At 33.9% G+C, this 23,893-nt stretch overlaps 1 protein-coding gene across 46 annotated transcripts in view; it reads right to left on the bottom strand.

The window, feature by feature from the left end:
• TSC22D1 (TSC22 domain family member 1) overlaps positions 1 to 23,893 on the bottom strand; it is a 132,913-nt gene that overhangs the window by 89,841 nt on the left and 19,179 nt on the right. For 7 of the 46 annotated variants that reach the window (XR_011427779.1, XR_011427793.1, XR_011427780.1 and 4 more), the window contains 2 exons: positions 9,270 to 9,439; positions 6,623 to 8,387 (listed from right to left, as the gene is read on the bottom strand). The exons of 9 other annotated variants lie outside the window; for them this stretch is intronic. Coding sequence is in view for 13 of the 37 variants with exons in the window: in XM_023621613.2 (XP_023477381.1) it covers positions 9,099 to 9,426 (328 nt within the window). In the remaining 24 variants the exon portion in view is untranslated. Of the gene's footprint in view, positions 1 to 6,622; positions 9,440 to 10,593; positions 10,751 to 23,893 lie in introns of those variants that run through there. 30 more of the 46 variants (XR_011427786.1, XR_011427795.1, XR_011427796.1 and 27 more) reach the window with 7 other exon arrangements.

The raw sequence follows: 23,893 nt of genomic DNA, 5'->3' as shown, positions 1-23,893 counted from the left end.
TACATTAGCACCCAAAAAAAGGAAATACTTAGACACAAATCTAACAAAATGTGTACAAGATCTAATGAAGAAGAAACTACAAAATGGTGATGAAAAATCAAAGGTCTAAATAGACAGATATTCTATGTTCATAGAAAGACTAAATATTGTTAGATGTCAATTCTTCCCAATTTGACCTTTAGATGCAATGCAATCCCTCCCAATCAAAATCCCAGCAAGTCATTTTGTGGATATAGATAAAATGATTCTAAAGTCTCTATGAAAAGGCAAAAGACCCAGAATAGCCAGCACAATATTGAAGAAGAACAAAGTCAGAAGACTGACACTAACGAACTTCAAGACTTACCAAAGTATGGTACTGGCAAAGTAGACCAATGGAACAGAATAAAAAGCCCCAAAATAGACCCATACAAATACAGTCACCTGATCGCTGAAGAAGGAGCAAAGAAAATTCAAAAGAGAAAGAACAGTCATTTCAACAAGCGGTGTTAGAACAACTGGACATCCACATGCAAAAAAAAAAATCAACCTAAACATTGGCCGTAAACCTTTCACAAAAATTAACTCAAAATAGATCACAGATCTAAATGTAAAACTCAAAACTGTAAAACTTCCAGAAGATAACATAAGAGAAAATCTAAGTAACCATGGGTTTGGCAATGAGTTTTTAGATACAACACCAAAAGCATGATCCATTAAAGAAAAAACTGAGGAATGAGACTTCATTAAAATTTAAAACTTCTGCTAAGAGACACTGTTAGTAGGAAGATAACCCAAAGGCTAGGAAAAAATATTTACAAAACACTTATCTGGTAAGGGACTAGTATCCAAAATATACAAAGAATTCTCAAAACTCAACAATAAAAAAACAAACAACCGATTTTAACAATGGGCAGGGCCTGGCCCCATGGCCAAGTGGTTAAGTTCACATGTTCCACTTCAGTGGCCCAAGGTTTCCTCGGTTTGGACCCTATGTGCAGACCTGGCACCGCTCATTAAGCCATGCTGAGACGGCATCCTTCACTGCAGCACTAGGACGACCTACTACTAGAATAAACAACTATGTACTGGGGGGCTGCGGGGAGAAGGAAAAAAAAAAGATTGGCAACAGATAGTAGCTCAGGCCAATCTTTAGAAAAAGAAAAAATGGGCAAAAGCTCTGAACAAACACCTGACCAAAGGCAATATACAGATGGAAAATAAGCATATGAAAACATGCCCAATATCATGTCATTTGGGAATGGTACATTTAAACGAGACACCACCACATCCCTGTCAAAGTGACTCCAATCCAAAACACTGACAAACACCAAATGCTGATGAGGATGCAGAGCAACAGGAACTCTCATTCACTGCTGGTGGGAACGCAAAATGGTACTGCCACTTTGGAAGACAGTTGGGCAGTTTCTTACAAAGCTTACCATAAGATCCAACAATCACACTATGTATTTTTCCAAATGAGTTGAAAACTTATGTTCACAAAAACCTGCATACAAATGTTTATAGCAGCTTTATTCGTGCCAAAAGTTGGAAGCAACCAAGATGTCCTTCAAGAATGAGTGAAAAAACCAACTGTGGTAAATCTATACGATGAAATAGGCTATCAAGTCACAAAAAGACACTGTATATTGCTAACTGAAGGAAGCCAGTCTGAAAAGGCTACATATCCAAGTATATGATGTTTTGGAAAAGGCAACACTGTAGAGACATAAAAACATCTGTGGTTGCCAGGGGTGGAAATGGAGGGAAGCAATGAATAGGTGGAGCACAAGCCATTTGTAGGTCGGTGAAACTATCCTGTACAATACAATAATTGTGATACAGATCAGTGCGGATTTGGCAAAACCCACAGAACTGTAAGACACAAGAGTGAACCCTAATGCAAATTATGGACTCCAATTAATAATGTGTATCAAAATTAGTTCATTAACTCTAACAAATGTAACACACAAAAGTAAGATGTTGACAATAGAAGAAACTAAGGGAGGGGAAACAGGGTATATGGGGAGAACTCTGTACTTTCTGGTCAACTTTTTTGTAAAACTAATACTACTCTTTTAAGAGAGTCTATTAAAACTGCACACTAAGTAAAATATCCCTTTTATCTACTTTAAACACTGAGGGTCTATATGAAATCTTCCTAAGAATATGTATTCTGTTTGGCATTCAGAAGTGCAATAGAATTTAGATTTTGACAGATCCTCTTTCAAATGCCATCTTTGTTGCTTACTGATTATGTGCCCCTGGGCAGGTTTTATAACCTCTAAGCTTCAGTATCTTTCTGTGTAAAATGAAAAAATTACCCTGCTCACAGGTCAGCTGGATTAAACTAGGTAAATATACATAAAGCACCTACCCAAAAGTGCAGAGTAGGCATGTAAATGTCTGTTCTTTTCCTTCTCCCTTATTTACCCTAAAATTCTAATTCAGGTAAGGTAGACTATACCCTACCTCAAACCAATGTTTCGCAAACAAACGTACTTATATCCTAAGAGGTACAGGTAACCATTAAACAAACACCTGTATCTTCCTGGAGCTCAATTTAAAATTGGTGGTGGGGGGGGGGGGGAAGGGACCTAAGTATTTAACTGGTAATTTAAAATGCTGTTATACCAAAACAACACATTGCTATAGCAGAGCTATTTGCACTATATTTCAAGAGGCAAAATAATACTATGCTGTCATTAGAACTTGGGCCACAAACTCAGACTTCCAGGTCTACTTCTTCACCATCTTCTGCTGTTTGGTACTGTTCCACTGAAGGACTGCCTTTCATTTCTCATTTTGTTACTCAACACAAGTTTATTTTCTTCTCAATGTCAGTCACATGTCAACAGTTTAGCACCAATGGGCCTGGTTACTCTTAAATTAGCAAGAACAATCTGAAAAATAACCTTACATTACACAAGTCATTTAATATGGAACTTGTGGCTGAGTCAGAATTAAGAAAGCAAATAAAAGGTTGAAACGGACATCGTATTTTTTTTTTTTTGAGAAAGATTAGCCCTGAGCTAACATCCATGCCCTTCTTACTCTAGTTTATATGTGGGACACCTGCCACAGCACAGCTTGATAAGCGGCGCCTAGGTCCGCACCGGGGATGCAAATCAGCAAACCCCAGGCCACCAAAGTGGAGCACACAAACTTAACCACTATGCCACCAGGCTGGCTCCCAAGATCATACTTTTTTGACTGGTTTCTCATCAAGGTCTTTGCTGTTACCTTTAGTCAAATTTTTTTCTTTTCCACTGAACTGTGCACATTAGCCTTTGCATAAACAGAATTCTAGCCTAATTTTTAGAAACAAAATATTTTGCATATCACTATATAACTTTTTGCCCAATAGAATCTCAGCATGAATAAAATTAAGCACCTTACTGGATAAATATGTAAGGATAAACAAAGTGGCATGACTATTCCAGGACCAAACACAGGCTGAGCACACCTGTACTGTCTTGGTTCAGTGTCACATATGAAGAAAAACAATGATAAACTGAAGCATGTTCAGAGAAGATCCACAAAACCTTTATGGATTACAAAACCATGGTACATGAATAAGAGCAAAAAAAATGGAGCTGCTTAATCCATAGGGGAAAAAAAAAAAAGACAGGCTTGGAATTGATGGAGTAAACAGCCACCTTAAAATATCTGAAGGATGTCATATTTGAAGGGAATTAGACTTGCTCTGTGTTGTCCAGAACTAGGATCAACATGAGGAGGCAGTCAAGTACAGATCTCGTAGGTTGCAGTCAAGTGACTTGAGTCCTACAGACATTTTTTTATCAATTGTGTGATATTAGAATATATGTGATATTCCTAGATGTTATCTTGTATATATAAAATGAGGGTGCTAAACTAGATAGCTTCTAAGATAATTTTCAAATAAAAAATGACACGGAAGCACTTCTGGATCAACTTCTTACCATTAGAGCATCCTGAACATGGAATCAGCCACCTCATGAAGTAGTGAGTTCTATCAACAGCTCTCATCAACATTACCATTTGCCCTACGTAAAGGCTGATGTGGAATAGACAGCAAACTATTGTAAATAAAAGCCAAATGTCCACAAGCTGGTGTTCTTATAAAAAGAACTAAAAGATAGGATAGAAGATTATTGTGTTTTCTATGTTGCCATCTATTGAGTAAATTATACGAGTAATTTAATTCTAGAAATAAAATCCTAGATTTTTCTAGCTCATCTGTACTGAATATTGCATTTTCCTTTGTTTCTCAATATACTAAATATTATGCTAACACTTGACTCTTTGAACCTACTTAATATTCCTTAGAGAATAACAGTATAACTTTCTTCTGATTTTATATACTAGCCAACAATACTATTTCTTCATCCTTAAGATTCCCTTGAGTTATGGTGTAAGTGAATGTTTATAAAACTCGAATTAATTTCTCAAACCAAAATAAAGATTACTCAGTACAGCTAATTGGTTTCTAAGTTCTAGGTATTGTTTAATAAAAATAGGCATTCACAGTAAAAATGAAGCCAGGCAATTATCTCATGGAATATGTACTCAACTTTCCATCAAAGTACAAAACTTTAATAGTGCTCAGGGTTAAGAAATACTAAATTAAATACGGATCACAAACACTAAGAGAGCAGGGGTGGGAGATGCCTTGGAATATAAGAGGCCAAGTACACAAAGGGTACAATGTCTGGATATATGTTTCTAAACGCATTCCAAAGTCATACAAAAACAAATTTGTGGTTTATCCACTTCTCTTCTCTGGGAGAGATTTCTAAGAAAAATTATTTTCCTAATTCTACCATCTGTCTGAAAATCCAAGGATATCTATTACAGTTCAATTTATCATCAGACATTACACGGAACACATTTTGAACATTTTCCTACCTATGCCATACCTTACCTCTTAAAGTAGAGATCCCTTTGATCCTAATTCCTCAAAACTCCGATGCATACGTCAAAGGGCCCTAACATTTCTTATTGCAGTCATCGAATGACCTTAGATGCACATACTAGTGGAAAAACAGCTTAGAGCACCTTTGTGCTTATTTTTGGAAATACAAATCTTTCACATTTTAGGACTAAATTAAGATAAAATCTTTTTAGTGGGAAATAAAAATGCCTGAATAAAAAGAAAGCCAGAAATTGCTTAGGATATCTAAGCACTGACATTTTGCTCAGTTGCTTCAGTACAGCAAAGTAAAATCAGATCTGTGCACACATTTATAAGCTATAAGAAGGTCAGTACTTTGCAGTCACACTGCTTATGTAACATTTACTTTTTTAAAATAGAAACTATGTTCTTATACCTCAAATATAAAGGTAAGCCATGTTCAACATTCTGTAATATTTTTATTTTGACGCTATTGATGGTGTAGGAAAAAAGTCCATGCAATAAAAATTAATTAAATTATTTAAAATTCTCATTTCACCATTATTTTTACAATATGTTCAAAGTTTCCAGTGCAGGATTTTTATTTAACCCCCCACACCCCATCCTTTTACACACATATAGTTAAGGCTTATAAATTTTCTATATTCAAGTAAAATAAAGCCTTCCATTGAAATATATTATATCTGTAAACCTTTAATGGCTTTAATTCTATAAAAAATTTAATACACAGAATCTTTAACTCATCTTTTCCAAACTTACCAGACTAATAAAGCCATGAATTTTAGCTTTCTTTCCCACCCTACAAATACAACAGCTATTCTAAACTACAATTTCCTTTCATAATTCTTATTTTTTCAGAGTATTAATTTCTTTGAGGAACCAAATTATTTCATTTTAATCCACAAGTTGTCATCAATTCAACTTTTATTTCTTGCCTAGGACCCCATCATAATATTTATTTTTAATTTCTGGAGTCCACTTCTTAGTTAAATTTTCTTCAAATCAAAAGAGAAATCCTCTTGCTTCTAGCAGACTCTACATAGAAAAGGTAAATTACTCCACTGGCTTCAATTAAGCTTATGTAGCTATCAAGATAAGAATCATTAAAACCAAATTTTATCCTTTTCCATGTTGTTTTGATAAAGTTAAAAGCAAGAGATGCTTAAGTCAAGATTTCTCCTTCTACAACTATTTGTTCAAGCAGAATACTAAAATATAAAACATTTTTCTTCTCCTGTTAGCTCTTATGAATTGGGCAGTTTTCCAGCCAGTCACTATTTTCAAATCTTCTTTTTCTGAGTAGAGGAACTGTCTTTTGTATGCTATTTTGTAAGGGGTTATATTTTGATCAATCTCACTTCAAAAGATTTGACCATATTACTCCTGATATTTACAATATTAACTCAAGAGTTTTAATGGTTCGCAAAATTGACATACGAAAACAGCATCTAAAAAAAATCCAATTCTGGAAACAAAGTTAAGGTGAAGCTAATTAGGAAAACGCAAAAATAGACCAAATAGATCACTTATTTCATAACACTTGGCACTTGGATGACCCAATGAAGAATTAATTTTAACTTAACAGTTTAAAATTTTTTTTCTCAAAAAATATTAACATATACAAGGATAGAATATATATTCAGAAATATTTAGAAGACACATAAAATTAAAATACACTTAAAAATAATGTTGCAGTTTTCATTTGCTACTCCTGAAACAAAAATAAGTCATTTATCAGTAAGTGCATTTTTTTCATGGAGAAAATATTTATTAGTTTTCAAAAGATCACATAATACAAATATTACACAATTAGTCATTCTAGAAAAAAATTATCTTATATTAATATTCATAAAATAAACACTGGAAAATATAAGATTGCATATTGTGACACGAAATATTAAAAAATCTGAAAGGAAAATGTATCAAAATAAAAGTTTAAATAAACAAATCAGTTCACATTAATATACAAAAAGTTTCACTTTTAAATAGCTTTTAGTGGCATGAGGTGAATAGAAATGCACTTACATTTCTTTTGCACACTTTAAGGAACAGAGCTAAAATTTAATCAAAGCATGAGATTAAGAGATTAAATCACTTTCATCTTCAAAGCTGAAACAAAAGGCTAATAACCTCACAGGCCATAAACTGGTTTATACTTTGGTTCAAAGAGTTCACCTAATATAATTTCCAAACAAATTTCACTTTCAGTTCCCCTGAGTTCTAAAATGTCAAGTGGTTATTTTTTAATTTATATGTGTTTGTAAAAACTGTCTTATAACATTTAACAAAAACAAATCAAGCATAAAAAGCTGTAATCGTTTATGGGAATGCAGAGCTCTCTAGGGAAATTTTAGTTCAAACTGATCTTTTAAACTTACTTTTAAGTATTATACATACAAAAATTTATTTGTAATTAATGAGGAAAATATAGGTCCCACATATAGCCAAGAAAGATTAAAGGCCAGGTTATAACTTAGCAAATGTGCTTTCTAAAACCTTTAAGATTCCTAAAATATTTTAAGTGCTTTCATATTAATAACTCTGGAATTTCTATTCTTAAAACTTATACCAAATAAAACTGGCAGCATCAGGTAACTTAAAAACTTCTTTAATAGCTTTTGACTGACCAGTTAATAGATATCAAAGAGAGAAACAGAAACATTTTGATAACTAATTGCATCAATTAATTGATAGTCTGGATAACTGTTTTGCAACTTACTGACACCTAGAGGCTTATTCTAATACTACCAATTGCCTTTGCTCTCTCAAATAGCCCTGCTTCAGTATCCTTCAAACTTGAGTACGCCTTCAATGCAAAACAATACCTCAAGCTTAACAGGTATTTACTACTTTAGAAGACCAACTAAGCTATTATGATCTCAAAAGATGTCTCTTCTACTTCTCTACTGGAATCTGTGTTGATTGACAAATAAGAATAAGGCTCAAGACCAGAAAAAGATAAGCTAAGAGTGTGTCCTACTATTAAAAGTAATTTGGGAATAATTAAGAAGTTTACCCTTTATTTACTAGTTCCTTTCAGTGTCAAGCAACAAAAAACAGTTTCATTAAGATTTTTGAATCTCCTACGCTTTAAAAAAAAATTTGCCTGCTTCACTAAGGTGATTTTCAATCCCACAAATCTTTTAAATGAAACAGATACAGAGAGCTGCTTTTAAAAGAAAGGAGTCTCTCGTGCTTTCTCTATTTCAGTCTTCTGAATAGAAAGGAATATTTTCATGGCCACGTAAAATTCCAATCTGAAAAAATTATTTCATTATTTGAGCCTTTCCGTTTCCAGACCAAGAGTACACCAGAGTAAATCTTAAAGTTTATAAATGACAAGATCAGGTGGCTCTCTCATCCTGGTGTCTTCTAGATACATTGCATGGCTCCGTTCACCACTGCCTTCCAAACTGGAGGTGCTGCATGTGTGACAGATATCATCCATGAAGGCTCTGCTAGAAGAGTTCCTTTTGCTGAAGAAGTATGATGTTTACCAGTTGAAAGAAATCTGGGCAATTAGAGAACAAATAAACCGGTCTCCCATTATCAAGATACCTGGAGTCACAGAAGGAATCCACCAAGGAAAAATGAAAACTTGCCAAAGGCACCAAGTTCACGTTCTACCCACTGTAGATGATAAGAACTTCCTGGAATCAAACCCTACCCCTGGCATCAAACAAACTAAGAGATAACTATCTTAATGCCATGGGAAAAATCTAGGACATGGCTCTTTTGCCACAAATAATATTATTCCTAGGGACTGGAAAACTATTTGTGAGTATATTTAACATAACTTTCAGGGATATTATATCCTGAAACTCATATTCATTCATATTTATCTTATTAAAGAATGAAGCCTAGTAAAACCATAATGGTATTATCATTGCATCTTCTAAAAGATCTAATTAATATGAAGTCCTAAAGTTTGAGGTAGAAAAAAGAACAAAAAGTTCTCACTAACAGGGTAGGATAACACCTGGACATCAGACTGTGTAATTTAGGAGAATTCAGATGTCCAGTTGGCCCAAAGATGAAATACAGAAACTTCTTACTTACTGGATTATAAAAGAGCACTTAAAAGTCCACTAACACCATTAAAGGCTAAAACGGGCAAATAGTCCCTTTGTATAATTCCTGTGGACTACACAGGCATTCACCAAATCAAGTGCCCCAAATCATCCACTGCTTTAATTATCTGGAGAGAAAATTAAAGAAATTCTTAGTCTTTTTTTTTTGAATGGGCACTAGTTAGCATCTTAGAAAAACAAACAGATTGCAGCCCCACTTGGTTCTTATATGAACCCAAGGAGTTTACCAATAGAATTAAATGGGCAATGGAAGGACACTCCAATCTATAAATAAACCCAAGTAAATAATGGAAAGCACCCACTTGTTTCTTATCCTTTCCCACTCTCTCCAGAAGCTGGATATTCTGCCTCCAAGGGTTCAGTGGAGAAAGTGGACCCCTGACGTCAAAAGCTCTCCGTGGTCTTGGCTGTATCTGTGGTTCTAGGATCACTCCTTGCACCTCTGGTAGGAGAGAAGCACTGAAATAGAGAGCTGAATATAGATTTAAGAAAAAATTCTTATTAAGAAATTACATTCTCTGGTCATTTGAGTTTGTAATGACTTATCCTCAGGATAAAAAGGAGCTACCTTTGAGCATACTTTCTTTAGTGCCTTCTTAATTTGAATTTTGGAAGTCTGTCACCACAAATGATTAATTCATTCCTCAGTAACTATTAAGAAGGGACCTATCTTGGTCTAAGCTATAACACATTCTGACAAACCACTCAACTTCAAGTGGAAGACGGAATCGAAAAGTGATAAATTATGACTGGAAACAAGATCATAGTTGTCTTAAAGGGACAGGGAAAGTCACTCGACCTCAGACATATCAGAGGAGGAGTTCCAGTTAATTCTTCTGTCAAAGAGAAGAAGATGGATTGAAAAGTGGAAACAGAATAATCAAGCATATTAACAGGAATGCTACTAAACCTTGGGAATTGTCTAAGAAGTTGAATTTGTTCTTGGGCTTTAAGTGTTCAGTAATTTAAAGAATTAATCAGACTACAGTCCCATATTATAGCAATACAAAGCTAAACCTAATTTTATCAAGCTATGGCTACTGTCACTGAAAAAGATCTATTCTCCAAGCACTCATATTTAAAAGTGGGAGGGCAGAATAGTGGACACAGACAATACAGACTTTTATAACACATTTTAAAATGTATGATCATTTGGTTTTGGGTCAAGAAGGACCAGGAAATAATCATTAATGTCTACAATGCAGAAATTAAAGCAGTAAGATATACCCAATAATAGATGATGATAAAGATACTGGAAAAGTTTGCTTTATTATAGGAATAAAATAAGGTAAATAAGAGAAGGAAGTTCAAAGCACATAGCATCTGATCAAGGAAAAGCTGAAAGGAGAAAAAGACAGGCAGATATCTATTTAAAGTTACAGGGACTGCAAGATAAATTTTAACAGTGGAAAACAGATCAATTATACTTTGTGGTACAGAGTGACATATCCCTATTAAATTTCAGATCTTATTCTAAATAGAAAGGTGCTGCACATTCCTGCCATATGAAACAGAATCACACTATCCTATTTCAGGGACACGTTATATTTTGGGGTAAATTAAGGGGAAAAAATGCTATCAAGTAATCTCTCTCTCACACCAACTGGTTATCACAAAGTTCCTTACCTGTGAGTGGAACGAGGATTGTGCTCTCTTGTTCTCTATCAATCAACCAACAAAGGTTATAGTCTCAGCACTAAGAAGGTAGCAACCAACCAAAGTTAGTTTTTAATGCCTTCACTTCCTCCTGGCTCTGCCGGCCAGTTTGGAAACAGAGCAATAGCTGAAAAGGAATGGTTATTCCATTACCTAACAACATTTAGACTAAATTTTTGTAAAAGCCTAAAGATGAAAGAACAAGCTAACCCTTCTGCTTTAGGAATATATTCAATTCTGTACAAGTGAGAAATGAAAACAGTCTCAACTAAGAAAAGAAAATCTATGACTTTAACCATCAGAACTGTAATTTCCAAAAATTAAAGAAAGAAAGAAATGAAAAAAGAAATCTAAAAAGTCAAGGGGGTGAAAACGCCACCTAGCAAGAGGTATCAAATAACTAACTACAGGACGACTTTATGAGCCTACATGGCAGCGATTTTTTCATTTTGAATTTCCAATAGATTTTAAGTCCTAAAATCTTTTAGTTTTGAAGAGACAGTATTTTTTGAGCAATAGCTTAAAACAGTATTTTACAGTATAATCATATTGAGGCGGTATATGAGGGAAGATGAGAGGAAAGGAGTAAAAATTAGAAAAAGATCTGAATACTACATATCTCAAGAAATGCAATCTAATTAGATATTTTCAAGAGTCCAAAAATCTCAGATAGATTAACAAAGTTTTCCACAGCTGGAGTTCTTAAAGGGTGGCACTTTTAACAGATGAGAAAGGCTTAAAATTAATTCATCAGAGCTATGTTTTCATTGTACCTGTACAGTACAAACAGGTGCTACAAAAATGCTTTTAAAATTATTAAACAATCATCCTCTAGCCTTTTCTAATCAATTTCTTCGAAAAATCATTCTTTTTCATGTCTAATAATATTTCAATTTAAACCACGAAAATTAAAGATTCCCACATTAATAAGATCTAAGTAAAACTTTACTTTCGTAAAGTTAAAAAATATATTCAGACAGTACAAACAAGATACGATTTCCCAAATTTCCCAGTTTTCCTTCATTTCTTGAATACTAATCAGTATTAACAAAATATCTCATTGAAAAATACAGGCAAAAAGGGAACACTCCATTTTGGAACAGGAAATACACCTGGTAGGTTTTTTTAAGCTTACAGGCCCACTTCACTTTAAAAAATGAAAAACAACTTCCAAGAAATCATATCTTGCTCAGATTAATACTGGCCTAAGTTTGCAATTTCTCCCTAAGTAGAAGCTCCAAATCCGTGATTTATTTACCACACCGCAGAAAAATATATAAATTAAAAACACAACAAACTTAGATTTAAAAAAACAAATGTCGTTAGGTTAGGGTATAGGGCAAGTTAAATAGGAGAGTTGGCTGCAGAAGTAGATCCACTTAGACACTTCTCCCAAGTCAGATTACTTCCAGGATATACCTTCTTTAATTGGCCTGAAATACCAAAACTTCTGGATTCAACATATTCATACTCAAAAAGAAATAAACAAACAGATTTCCCTAAATAGAAATTATTCTGAATCACTGAGGAGAGCCGGTATCTCTTGCTTCAGGAGTAAATAATTTATGAAGACTATGGATTTGATAATGTATCATTTATACAGAAAAATGTAAAAACACTTTCAAAATGAGATCATTATTCAAACAAGAAACAGCAATCTTTTTGAGACTACTATTGATGGAGACTCATAAGAACGACACAGTAGGACCTTACCTAATTCTATTTTAACAGATAGCATTCTTCCAAGAGACGGCTCAAGGGAGGGAAAATAATCAGTCGTCCACTGCAGGACTTGCATTTCAACCACTAGAGAATAAATTCCAAACCAAAACTAACAAAATCAGCAATGCTAAAATGCCACAAAGAAACCCAAATGGATGTTACAAGGTCTATTAATTTAACAGATCAATAAAATCTTTTTAATATTTTGCATAAATACTTAAGTTTCTAAAGATTCTTACTGAAAATCTAGTTCTAGTCAAATTAGAAACAATAAATCTAAGTATTTTTATATGTAAAGGCCACTCAGAAATTCTGAAATGTACAAACTAGACTATTTTCTGTATTTGTTCTCATACTAAATAACTAAATGAGCATATACTGATCAGTTTTAAGCATTTCTAATATTGAAGAAAGAGGGAATACTACAGCTAATCATTTTTAAGCAATGAAACAGAAGGTAACACATTTCTACAAAGACTGATTTCTCTTCATTTGATTTATAACTGACTAATCTGAAGTTGCATATGCTAATTTATAAATTTACAGATTATCCATAAAGACATTCTACGCTAAATCGGAAGCATGATGTAATCTTTTTTAATTCATCTTTACCACTCATTCTTACTGTCACTTCTGTAAAGAAAAAGAATTTCTCACAAATCCCTCCAAGCATCCACAACAGTCCTAGCTGGCATTAAGAAGAAAATGAAAGAACACCCTTAACAGAAGCAGTGAGTCTGTATCTCCAGCCCCTGGAAGAGTGCTTGGCACACTGAGCTAAGTAAATTCAGTAAAGGTTTTACACATGAATGAAGTATACTGATTAAGAAAGAAAAAGTAAGAAAAAGAGAATTTTGTCAAGTGGCCGCTATCTAAAGTAGACACTAAAAAGTTCAACTTTCTAATCCTAAAGAAAATAAAAACTATCAAAAGTATTACATTACTTTCATGGATCTTGTTCGGGGGTCATCAGCTTCTAGGATTAATTTTTGAGTACGGTCAGCAGAAATTTCAAAGATATCCTGAGATGATACAAATTTTACCTAAATTACAACACCCATTGTAGATTTTCTAATGTTCTTTTCCAGATTTAAAATTAGTAAGAAAACAAACTAGATTATTGTGAGAACATCCAATTTCAAATTTTCAACTTTAAAACAAGTGAGAGATCTCGAGAAAAGGCAAGCAAGCAAACAAAACCCAGCTTCCTTAGAATTAGTTAGCCAAGGTACTGTATTGACTCTGGAGGAAAAGATCGTTTCTAAACCACAATCTCGTATATATTGTCAAACGAGATACACCTTAAAAACACCAAAATAAGGAAGAAAGCCTGGAACTATGAGGAATGCATAGCATTATGAAATACACACTTAATCACGAGAGCAATTTCCTAAAAGAGAAGAAAACTGTACTGAGAATGAAAATCCCTAACTATTGGAATGTTTTAAGAACTCAACATCTTATCAAATTCCAAGATTTGTCAATACAGTAGTCCCCCCTTATCTGTGGGGGACACGTTTCAAGACCCCCAGTGGATGCCTGAAACTACGTATAGTACCAAACCCTATATATACTATGTTTTTTCCTATACATACATAGCTATGATAAAATTTAATTTATAAATTAGGCAAAGTAGGAGATTAACAACAATAACTAATAATAAAATAGAGCAATTATAACACAATATACTATAATGAAAGTTACCATAGATCTTAGCAACCTCAGCATATGATTTTTTTTCTTTCCTAAGTAAGTCGAGGACTTTCAACTTTTCACTTACAAGAAGTACTTTAAGGCTACTCTTTGACATATTCGAACTGCCAGCATCACTACTTTTGTGCTTTGGAGCCATTATTAAGCAAAATAAGGGTTACTTCAACACAAGCACTGCCATGCCGCAACAGTCGATCTGATAACTGAAATGGCAACTGTGTGACTAACAGACAGGTAGTATACACAGCGTGGACACCCTGGACAAACAGATGATTCACGTCCCGACTGGGACAAAGCAAGACAGCACAAGATTCCATCACGCTACTCAAAACAGTGCACAATTTAAAACTTATCAATTGTTTATTTCTGTAATTTTCCATTTAATATTTTCGGGCCATAGGTGACCGTGGGTAACAAATGGGGGGAAGTGAAAGAAATCACAGATAAGGGAGACCACTATGTATTTTCTCTTCATCCTTTTGGAAAAAAGTATTACCCAAAAATATTATTGGGATTCAAGTTACTCCATTAGGTTTAAATGTCAAATATTTGTTAAAAGATAGACAAGAAATAGCTAATCCAACTGTGTCTTCATGTTCTACTGACTAAGGTATAAGATGAAGACGTAAAATAGATTAAAAAAACAATGCACAGCACAATATATTTTTAGAGTAGTTACTCCACTATAGAACAAAAGATAAAAGGCAATCATAAAAATAAGTATCTATGGGGCTGGCCTCGTGGTGTAGTGGTTAAGCTCACGTGCCCTGCTTCGGTGGGGGTTTCACAGGTTCGGATGCCGGGTGCAGACCCACACACCACTTCTCAAGCCATGCCGTGGTAAATATACAAAGTGGAGGAAGATTGGCACAGATGTTAGTCCAGGGCCAATCTTCCTCAAGCAAAAAGAGGAAGATTGGCAACGTCAGCTCAGGGCCAATATCCTCACCAAAAAAAATTTAAAAATAAAAATATATATCGACTATAAAAAAGTCAACTTAAGGGTCAAATTGACTTTAAAAAGGCAATTTCAGGGTCAAGAAGACTAAAGACAAAAACATTTAAATTTGCCACTGCCTCCTTTGAATGAAAAAGGCTTCTATATTTGACAAAAATGAAAACTCTAGTGAAAGTAATTTTAAGAAAAATCTCTAAATTACTCTGGCAAACTGTTTTCATGATTAACCTAGCCCATTACTTTTACCTCTCTAGTATCTTTTTCATTTGTTTATTTTGCTAGTACGAAATATTTGGCTTTGTTCTTATAAGGGCCAGCATATACTGAAGTACACATAAGGCTACTGGAAACCAAAAAAAAAGGATCATCTTTCCACCACATTTTTTATTCCAGGATGTTGTGTTGTGCTACATTCATAATGAGTGCATTCAGAAAAAGATGAATATAAAAGACCATAGAAAGAAAAATATTTGTATTTTATGAATTAGATTGCCTTTACATTAATTCCTTTGTGATTCTTATCCATCTATGACAAGAAATAATACAAGAGTCAACAACAAGAAGATGGTAAGGGGCCGGCACGGTGGCTGAGTAGTTAAGTTCAAGTGCTGTGCATAGGCGGCCTAGGGTTTCACCAGTTCGAATCCTGGGCACGGACATGGCACTGCTCATCAAGCCATGCTGAGGCAGCGTCCCACATGCCTACAACTAGAAGGACCCACAACTAAAATATACAACTATGTACCAGGGGGCTTTGGGGAGAAAAAAGAAAAATAAAAAATCTTTAAAAAGAAAGATGTTAAAAAATTAAATTTGAAAGGTTCTGATCAAGCAAGAATCATCAATGGATGTTAAAACTAATGGATGGAAGTATGATGAGAAACAAGATATTCACATAGACTCAAAATATCTACCTACAGACACTTGTTATTTACAAACGGAAGAGTAATTTAACAGTGTAGAAACCTGGCAGACACCTCCTTAACCAAATGATCAAGATAACACCAGTAACAGGACAAATTGATATCATATACCTCCTGATATAATGCACTGATAAGAACATAACATCACTTCTGTGGTATCCTTGCCAAAAATGCATCTCAATCTGATCATGAAAAAACATCAGACACACAAATTGAGAGACATCCTAACGAGCTAGTACTCTCTAAAAGTGTCAAGGTCATGAAAGGCAAAGGGAGAATGAAGAATCAGCCAAGACTGAAGCAAACTAAGGAGACGTGAAAATTAAGTACAATATGAGATCCCAGGTTGGATCCTGGACCAGAAAAGGGTCATTTAATGGGCAATGGTCAAAATTCAAATAAAGTTTACAGATTGGTTAGTATTAACACTAATTCCTAATTTCTGTATTTGTTCTACAGTTATATAAAATACGAACATTAGGGAAAGCTGGGTGAAGGTATATAGAAACTCTATGTACTATTTTCATAACTTTTTGGTAAGCCTAAAGTTATTTTAAGACAAAGTTAAGAATAAAAAAATAAAACAAAATGTTTTGGATAAACTACCATATTCGACACACTTATGGAATATTCACTGAGAAGAAACATAAATCTCTATTTTTTTATTGATAGGAAGAGTTCACTCCAATCTTTCTCTAAAACCTAATCTTAATGGAAATGACAACCTTATGTCATGCTCTGTACTTATACCAGAAAAGTAATCAGATGGTGATAGTCTTGCTTTTATTTCTTTGGTAAATAGTTCTCTATACAGAGAACTCTGATTCAGAAGAAACTAAATGAGATTAAGAGTAAACCTCGCCTACAAACAGAAAAACGGAATTATGTTTGTTCAACAACTAATGTGGAAATAAATAACTTTACAGCAAGTACATGATGGAGTAGAACACAAAAAAGGTCTTCCAATTTAAATTATCATGTATGAATTTTTATTCCTGCATTATAAAAATGGAAGAAATAATCACTTTTTTCTTTAAAAATTTCCATAGGAAACATTTAGTGCCATAACTGGCACTCTTACATGTTTTTTTACTAAAAAATCAAACTCTCAAATAATTCACCTTCACTTATAAAATCAGTTACAAGTAAATATTCATAACCTTCAGTTTTGTTTTTTAACATTTATTGAGAGCTTAGTATATGGCAAGTACTTTCTTACATACTGCCTCATTTAATCCTCAAAATAACTCTATGCCATACAATATTATCATCATCACAATTTTACTGGTAAGGACACTAAGGCATAAAGTAACTCACAACTAGTAAGCTGCAGAGCAGGAAATTCAAAACTAGTTTGTCTCTGTGATCCTGTGTTTTGATTAATTTTATACCTTTCCAAGTCATATTATTTTGATTAACAATTAAATTTACTTTCTAAATACTTATATGATAAAATGCTAGAATAAACAAATTCTAAGTAGAATTCTGAAATTCTTTCCTTCAATTTCATTTAAATGTAAATCTGTTGACAATTCTTTGCTTTGCCATTTCTATCAACCTATGAAAGTTTGATAAGGCAATAAAACTTAGAAATAAAGAGTAGCAAAACAGTATGAGCAATAAACAACCTGGGAACAGATGTTTCTGTTGAACCTGAAAAGCCTGTATCTAAAACTATGTTGAAATGGTAATCAGAAATGTCTCTCACCTTTTAAGTATCTACAAAAAACCAAGATGCAGAAAGGTTTTTTCCACTTTGAATTTCTAGTTTACATGTTACGTATCTATTGACTTGCCTGATAAATATATAGAGTGGTCTTTTAAATGTCTGAGAATTTCATAAAGAGTTTACTGAGTTTAATTATCTTAATGTAATTTAAACAATATATCTACAATTTAAGTCATTATTTCTGTTATGAGTAGGATTAAATAATAATCTAGCAATAACAAATTGGATTTTATTCTCTACTGATTCAGAGCTAAATTCTGCTACCCAAAGAACAGTCTTTAGTTTGTTATAAAGTATACAATATTCTCTATGGATGATGTAGTTTAACTTACTTACTAAACTTTAATATATTTTAAAAATTATTTGCAAATAGGTTACAATATATCTACTCAAATTCTTCAGTATATAAAGACAAGACCAAAGGAAGGTCATTGTCTTCCTCATCTCAATTTGAGTCTAACAAAAATCAATATAATACAATCATATCAATGTAAATATGATATTAGGAACACAATACTTTATATAAGAACAGCGTGCTTTCCAATTCTTTATCAATAAAGTGGGGTAGGTTTTCTAAAAGACAGAACAGATATATAATTACAAATAATGCCTTTAATCTACTCTATACTATTATATATAACTCGTCTGGCCATTGAGCCTGCAGTGATGAAAAAAGTGTGTCATAATATCAATAGCATCCACAAGTCTTAGGGAAACCGCATCCTGAACTTTAGAGCCCATGTCAGTAAACCATCAGAAATTTTAAAAGCTTGTCTGTCAACTACTCATCAGGTAGTTAATTTCTATACAGTAATAAGACTACAAACCAGAAAAATGAAAAATGTCCAACCTGATAAGCTATCCTAAATTTCAATCCTGGGAAGAAACTTTAATCCTGGTATTTTACTGATCACAGCTTTCATAGCTGATTCTACTCTCCAAACATTTCGGGAATAAGATTTTTATAGCCACAATCCACATCTTGAAAAGAAAAATACTACCAAAAAGACAATGGTGAAAAGCATGAAAGGGAAAGAATATCACCACCATCAAGCTAACAATTTAAGAAATAGGATGTGATATAAGAGAGATGTGAAGTTTAGTTAACACAGTACGGGCTATCAATAAAACTCTGCAAAACACACAACCGATCTTGGATTTTAGCCCCTGAAAGTGCCAATACTACTAGAATTCAAGCCCTCAATTTAGCAAGTGAGAAAACTTCACAGGTGGATATACTTTCATTAAGAAAATGAAACTCTTATATACTCCTTCACATTTTAACAGATCGCTGTTAAATTTTATTCAGAAGTAACACCAGATTATAATATTTCTAAGTAGAAAAAAAAATCTTTCCCTTCTTCCTTCAAAACTTGAATCAAATCTCTGAAACTGTCAAATGCAGCTAACTCTTTAAAAATTCTGACTTTCTGCAGTTTTATGTGGTCTGTCTTCAAAGATATTCCCAAAAGAGCCAAAAATTTCTTCCTTCATCTACCGATGTATCTTCAGAAACATCTCCAATAACCACTCTTTTTACCCCTTTGATAAATCTCCTAGTCCCAAAAAGACTTCAGTTTTTCTCCTTGTATTTTGACATCCCTTTTTGTACTTCTTTCCTATTCCACTTCTCAAATAAATCTAACATAGGAAATGGATAAACGGGAGGCAAGAATGTTCAACTGCCTCCTTTACTCTGTTAGCAATGTCAAGCTTTAACTCTACAACATAAGAAACACAAAGTAAAGTTAGTAAAATGTTCTATATTAACAGTAATCAAAGCATAGAACAAACTCTGATTAGCTTCCCTATCTTTGCATGTTTGTGGAGTTAACCAGTTCTTTCTATCCTATTTACAGATTTCCCCCAGGAATATACCAAATCATATGAAGTCTATCCCTAAGGTCTGCAAACCATTTACAACGACAGGGCCAATTAAATGAGGTTGCAAATATGTCAGTGCTGTACTTCTCAAGATATGTTCTTAAATTTCTGCCAGATGGTTCACTTGGTATATACTCTCACATGACAACAATTATACTTTTATTTCTAATATAAATCAAATACAAAAAATTAACGTAGTATAACAGAAAAGGAACTGTTAGAGGAGAACAATAAATATAGAGATGGGCTGCACATGGTTTGAAGCCTGCCATCACTTAACTATATGACCCAGAACATTTCTCACATATAAAATGAGGTGGGTTAACACTTCCCAAAGTGTGTTCCAAGGAACTCCAGATCTACAGGACATTAAAGATGTTACAACAATCAAAAGAGGGGCCCCGTGGCTGCGTGGTTAAGTTTGCGCACTCTGCTTTGGCGGCCCAGGGTTTCACCGGTTCGAATCCTGGGCGCGGACACGGCACCACTCATCAGGCCACGCTGAGGCGGCATCCCACATGCCACAACTAGAAGGGCCCACAATTAAAAATACACAACTATGTACCGGGGGGCTTTGGGAGAAAAAGGAAAAGTTAAAAAAAAAAAAAAAACAATCAAAAGAGCTGGAGTCAATAAGTAAAACTGTCTCTCTTCTGCTGAATTTCTCAGTCTTTAATAAACTAAAATGCAATGTCAAACTCCAAGATGTATATAACAAAAAGCATTCCCCAAAATTTCTGGGCTCTAGAACTATTTTTTTTCGCTTGAAGAATTAGTTTTCCAAAAATACTAGTTCTGAAACTTTTATACTAGATTTAAAAATCCAGTTCAATGAATCTTTTGAAACTTAAAAACCAGGTACTGACTCATTCTCTTATTAAAAACAAACTGATTAATTCCATTCTTTCTAAGGAGACAGTCTTCAGTCCCATATGGGACTGCGTATGGAACAGATGGTCTTCAGGACATTATGCCCATCTAAAACAATCTTTACAATGAAAAAGTTTAAGAATCACCTGATTAGAGTAATGCTTCTATTTTGGAGTATAACAAACTGCTACATGACGCTACATTCCTTCTAAATTCCCCTACCCTCGTTAAGAAAGAGAGGACGGTGTGCTTTGTAACAACTTTTCTGCAAATTTAAGAATTCCAAAGCACTTCTGAAGGTCAGATATAGTATATCCTAGCAGCCTGGGATTCAGTAAAAGAATTAATCCCTGATGCCTCCATTATATGTAATAAATTCACATTTCTCTTATGCATCTACAATGGTGATACTAGACATACACAATTCTTAGAATTGAGAAAGTAGTCAGTCTCTTCCTGTAGGAATTAATTCTCTTATGAAGCCCCAGGTGAGAAAGGCTATACCAAAATTGTCACAAAGGTGCAGATCACTGGTTTAGAAAACTATAGTATACAGAAAGTCTCTGAATATGTAAGCAAGCTTTTAATTTTAATTTACAGTGCTTAAGAAAGGAATCATTCTTATTTCGCACAGTAATAAGAGCAGCTACCATTTACAAAACTACTAGGAACTGAGCTAGGTGCATTATTACTTTATCTCCTTCAATTCTCTCAACAACAGTGTAAGGGTAGCTATTACTCCCACTTAAAAGGTAGGGAAATTGGGCTTATATTTACATTTACAAAGGTCATACAATGAAGAGGTAGCATAAACAAGATCAGATGCCAGATCTGATGCCAAGGCTAATGCTCATTAAACTTTACCTCATTATGCTCTGTGCTCATTAACCTATAGCCCAGATTAATTAACTTATTTGAATAAAAAAGTTGTCATGCACACCATATACTGAATAAAAACTAAACATAATACAACTTAATTTGGACAATTTAGAAGCCATATCAAGATCTTACAATGCTTCTTCAGGGTACTAGACCAAATCCATAACTTTTTTCTTTGTATCCTTATACCTTTGCTCAGTGCTAACATACAAAACAAGCATTCAGTAAATACTTCTTAAATAAATCATCACAATATCCGAAAAGAACAGAAATACTATAAAAGGCCTTCCAGGTTAACAGACAATTGCTTAAACTAGCTTAAGTAATTTTTCTAAAATACTTTATATTTAGCTAGATTTACAGATGCAGGCAACAAAACTGTTTAATAAATTACCAACTATCACCAGATCTTCTTTCCCTTCCGTCCCCTTTATTAGTCTTCTACTACCTTTCTATTTCCCTGTTTTGTCTCCCCTACTCACGCACTGAGCCTCTAACTCAGAGGACCACTGTATTAATGGCATTTAGGTCACATAATCATAAGCTCAAATATAGCACAACTTGGTTTTTGTTAGACGAATGTGTCAACTTGTTAAAAGCTCGTTTTTGCACAGTGGGTTGGTTTCTTCATAAGCTAATTTAATAAGCTACTGGTAGATTCTCATAGGCTAAGAATCTGAGTAAAACTGGAAACACAACTAAACCTGTAAATAAAGAAAAAACTCAAATTGGTTCTTTTAGCCTGTCCATTTCAGAGAAGGTAACTCCATTTTTAAAACATTCTCTCTTCAATGTGACTGCCTACATGGATTGGGGAGATTGGCAAATTTAGGTTGTCAAAGCATATCAATGAGTAAAATGTCTAGAAATGCAATCGACTTGTACAAGATGTGAAAATTTAAGATAGATCTTTACTGTTAATTACAATTCAAAAGAAATCCAATTGTATCCTTCTATAGTTCCAATGTTTATAAATGAATCAGGAAGAATATAACAAAAATGAAGGAAAGCAGCTCTACTGTAAAAACTTTGAATTAAAAGAATACCTAACACAAACAATTGTCTTAGATTAAAAAAATTAACTCCCCCTTGTAGGATAATGAGCAAAAAGACAAGGTAAATCTCCTGTTTTTCAACTTATTATAAAAGCATTCTTGGGGCCAGTCCCATGGCAGAGTGGTTAAGTTCAGGCACTCAGCTTCAGTGGCCCAGGGTTTCACCAGTTCAGATCCTGGGCGCAGACATGGCACCACTCATCAGGCCATGCTGAGGTGGTGTCCCACATAGCACAACCAGAAGGACCTACAACTAGAATATGCAACTATGTACTGGGGGGCTTTGGGGAGAATCTAAAAAAAGAAAGCATTCATGTAAATTAGCATTTTCTTGTTCCAATAATAATCATGTGATGCGAATCCAAGCTATAACCATTCAAAATTAAAGATCTGAGTCATAAAATGTCATTATGATTCAATTGATTAAAATGAGCTTTCTACTTTAAAAAAGTATTTTACTATAATTAGATCACATTAAACATAAAAAATACCCTAGTATCAACAGCTTACAGTAAAAGCTCACTGAGACCAATGGAAGGCTACCAATTTAATTTATTGAAATGTTCATGTCATAAAACAATCTCCACATTCATTTATTCTTCAGAAACTGAATTCCACTTACACAAATTTTCCAAATTTGAAGTTAATTCTCTAGCAAAAATTTGGAAAATTTAATAATTTTGCATAGAAAATGTTTTCAAATGTATTAAGAGAAAATAATCACTAAATTAAGATCGAAAGGATCATCATTAGGAACATCAGTCACTGTACAACTCTAAAATGAGGAACCAATGAAATCTATAAGGCCAAATGCCTCCACACTAGTAGGCTAAGAAGTGCTTTTTATAGTTGTCAGCTGTCACCACTTGCTGCTTATCAGTGGGCCAGGGAAATCTCCAGAATGTTAAGAGGACAAGCTTTGGAATCAAATCATTTAATGGAATACTATCTCTATCACTTAGTAGTTATGTGACCAAGTTATTTAATAATATTTTACCTATAGTAATTTATCAGCCAATAATACAGTAAAGGAAATTTTAGAATCATCTCTCGGTCATACAATACTCAGGTCCCCTATGAATTTATTATCAATCTTTCATAATTTCACAAAAAAGAAAAGCTAAAGAGATTACTAAATCAAATATTAGGTACCTTCAACAAGCATTACATATACCTGCTCCTAAAAGGATTAGGATGCAGTATCACGGTTTATCCTTATGGAATTCAAAAATGGAGGCAGGAAACTAGTAAGATATCCAGTTTGAATTAATCCCATCTCCTCATTCTGGATCCACCCTTCCTCTCTGGAACCTTAAAATAGGTAAAAATCTTAATAATAAAATAAAAACTGGTTGTACAAACATATAAATCCTGCTGTGATTTCATAGAATTACTAGTACATAATGTTTGGTAGATCCCCAAAAAGGAAAATAACACAACGAAGATGAAGAACAGCTTAGCAATCAGCCAAATCCCTTATCCCAAGATTCTACAATAACATGGAGCAGCAACCAAAGATAAGACATGGCTCCATGCT

Source organism: Equus caballus, chromosome 17, assembly GCF_041296265.1.
Source record: "Equus caballus isolate H_3958 breed thoroughbred chromosome 17, TB-T2T, whole genome shotgun sequence".
Taxonomy (NCBI): Eukaryota; Metazoa; Chordata; class Mammalia; order Perissodactyla; family Equidae; genus Equus; species Equus caballus.
The sequence above is the reverse complement of the archived record's forward strand: the minus strand, read 5'-3'. Positions and strand labels throughout refer to the sequence as shown.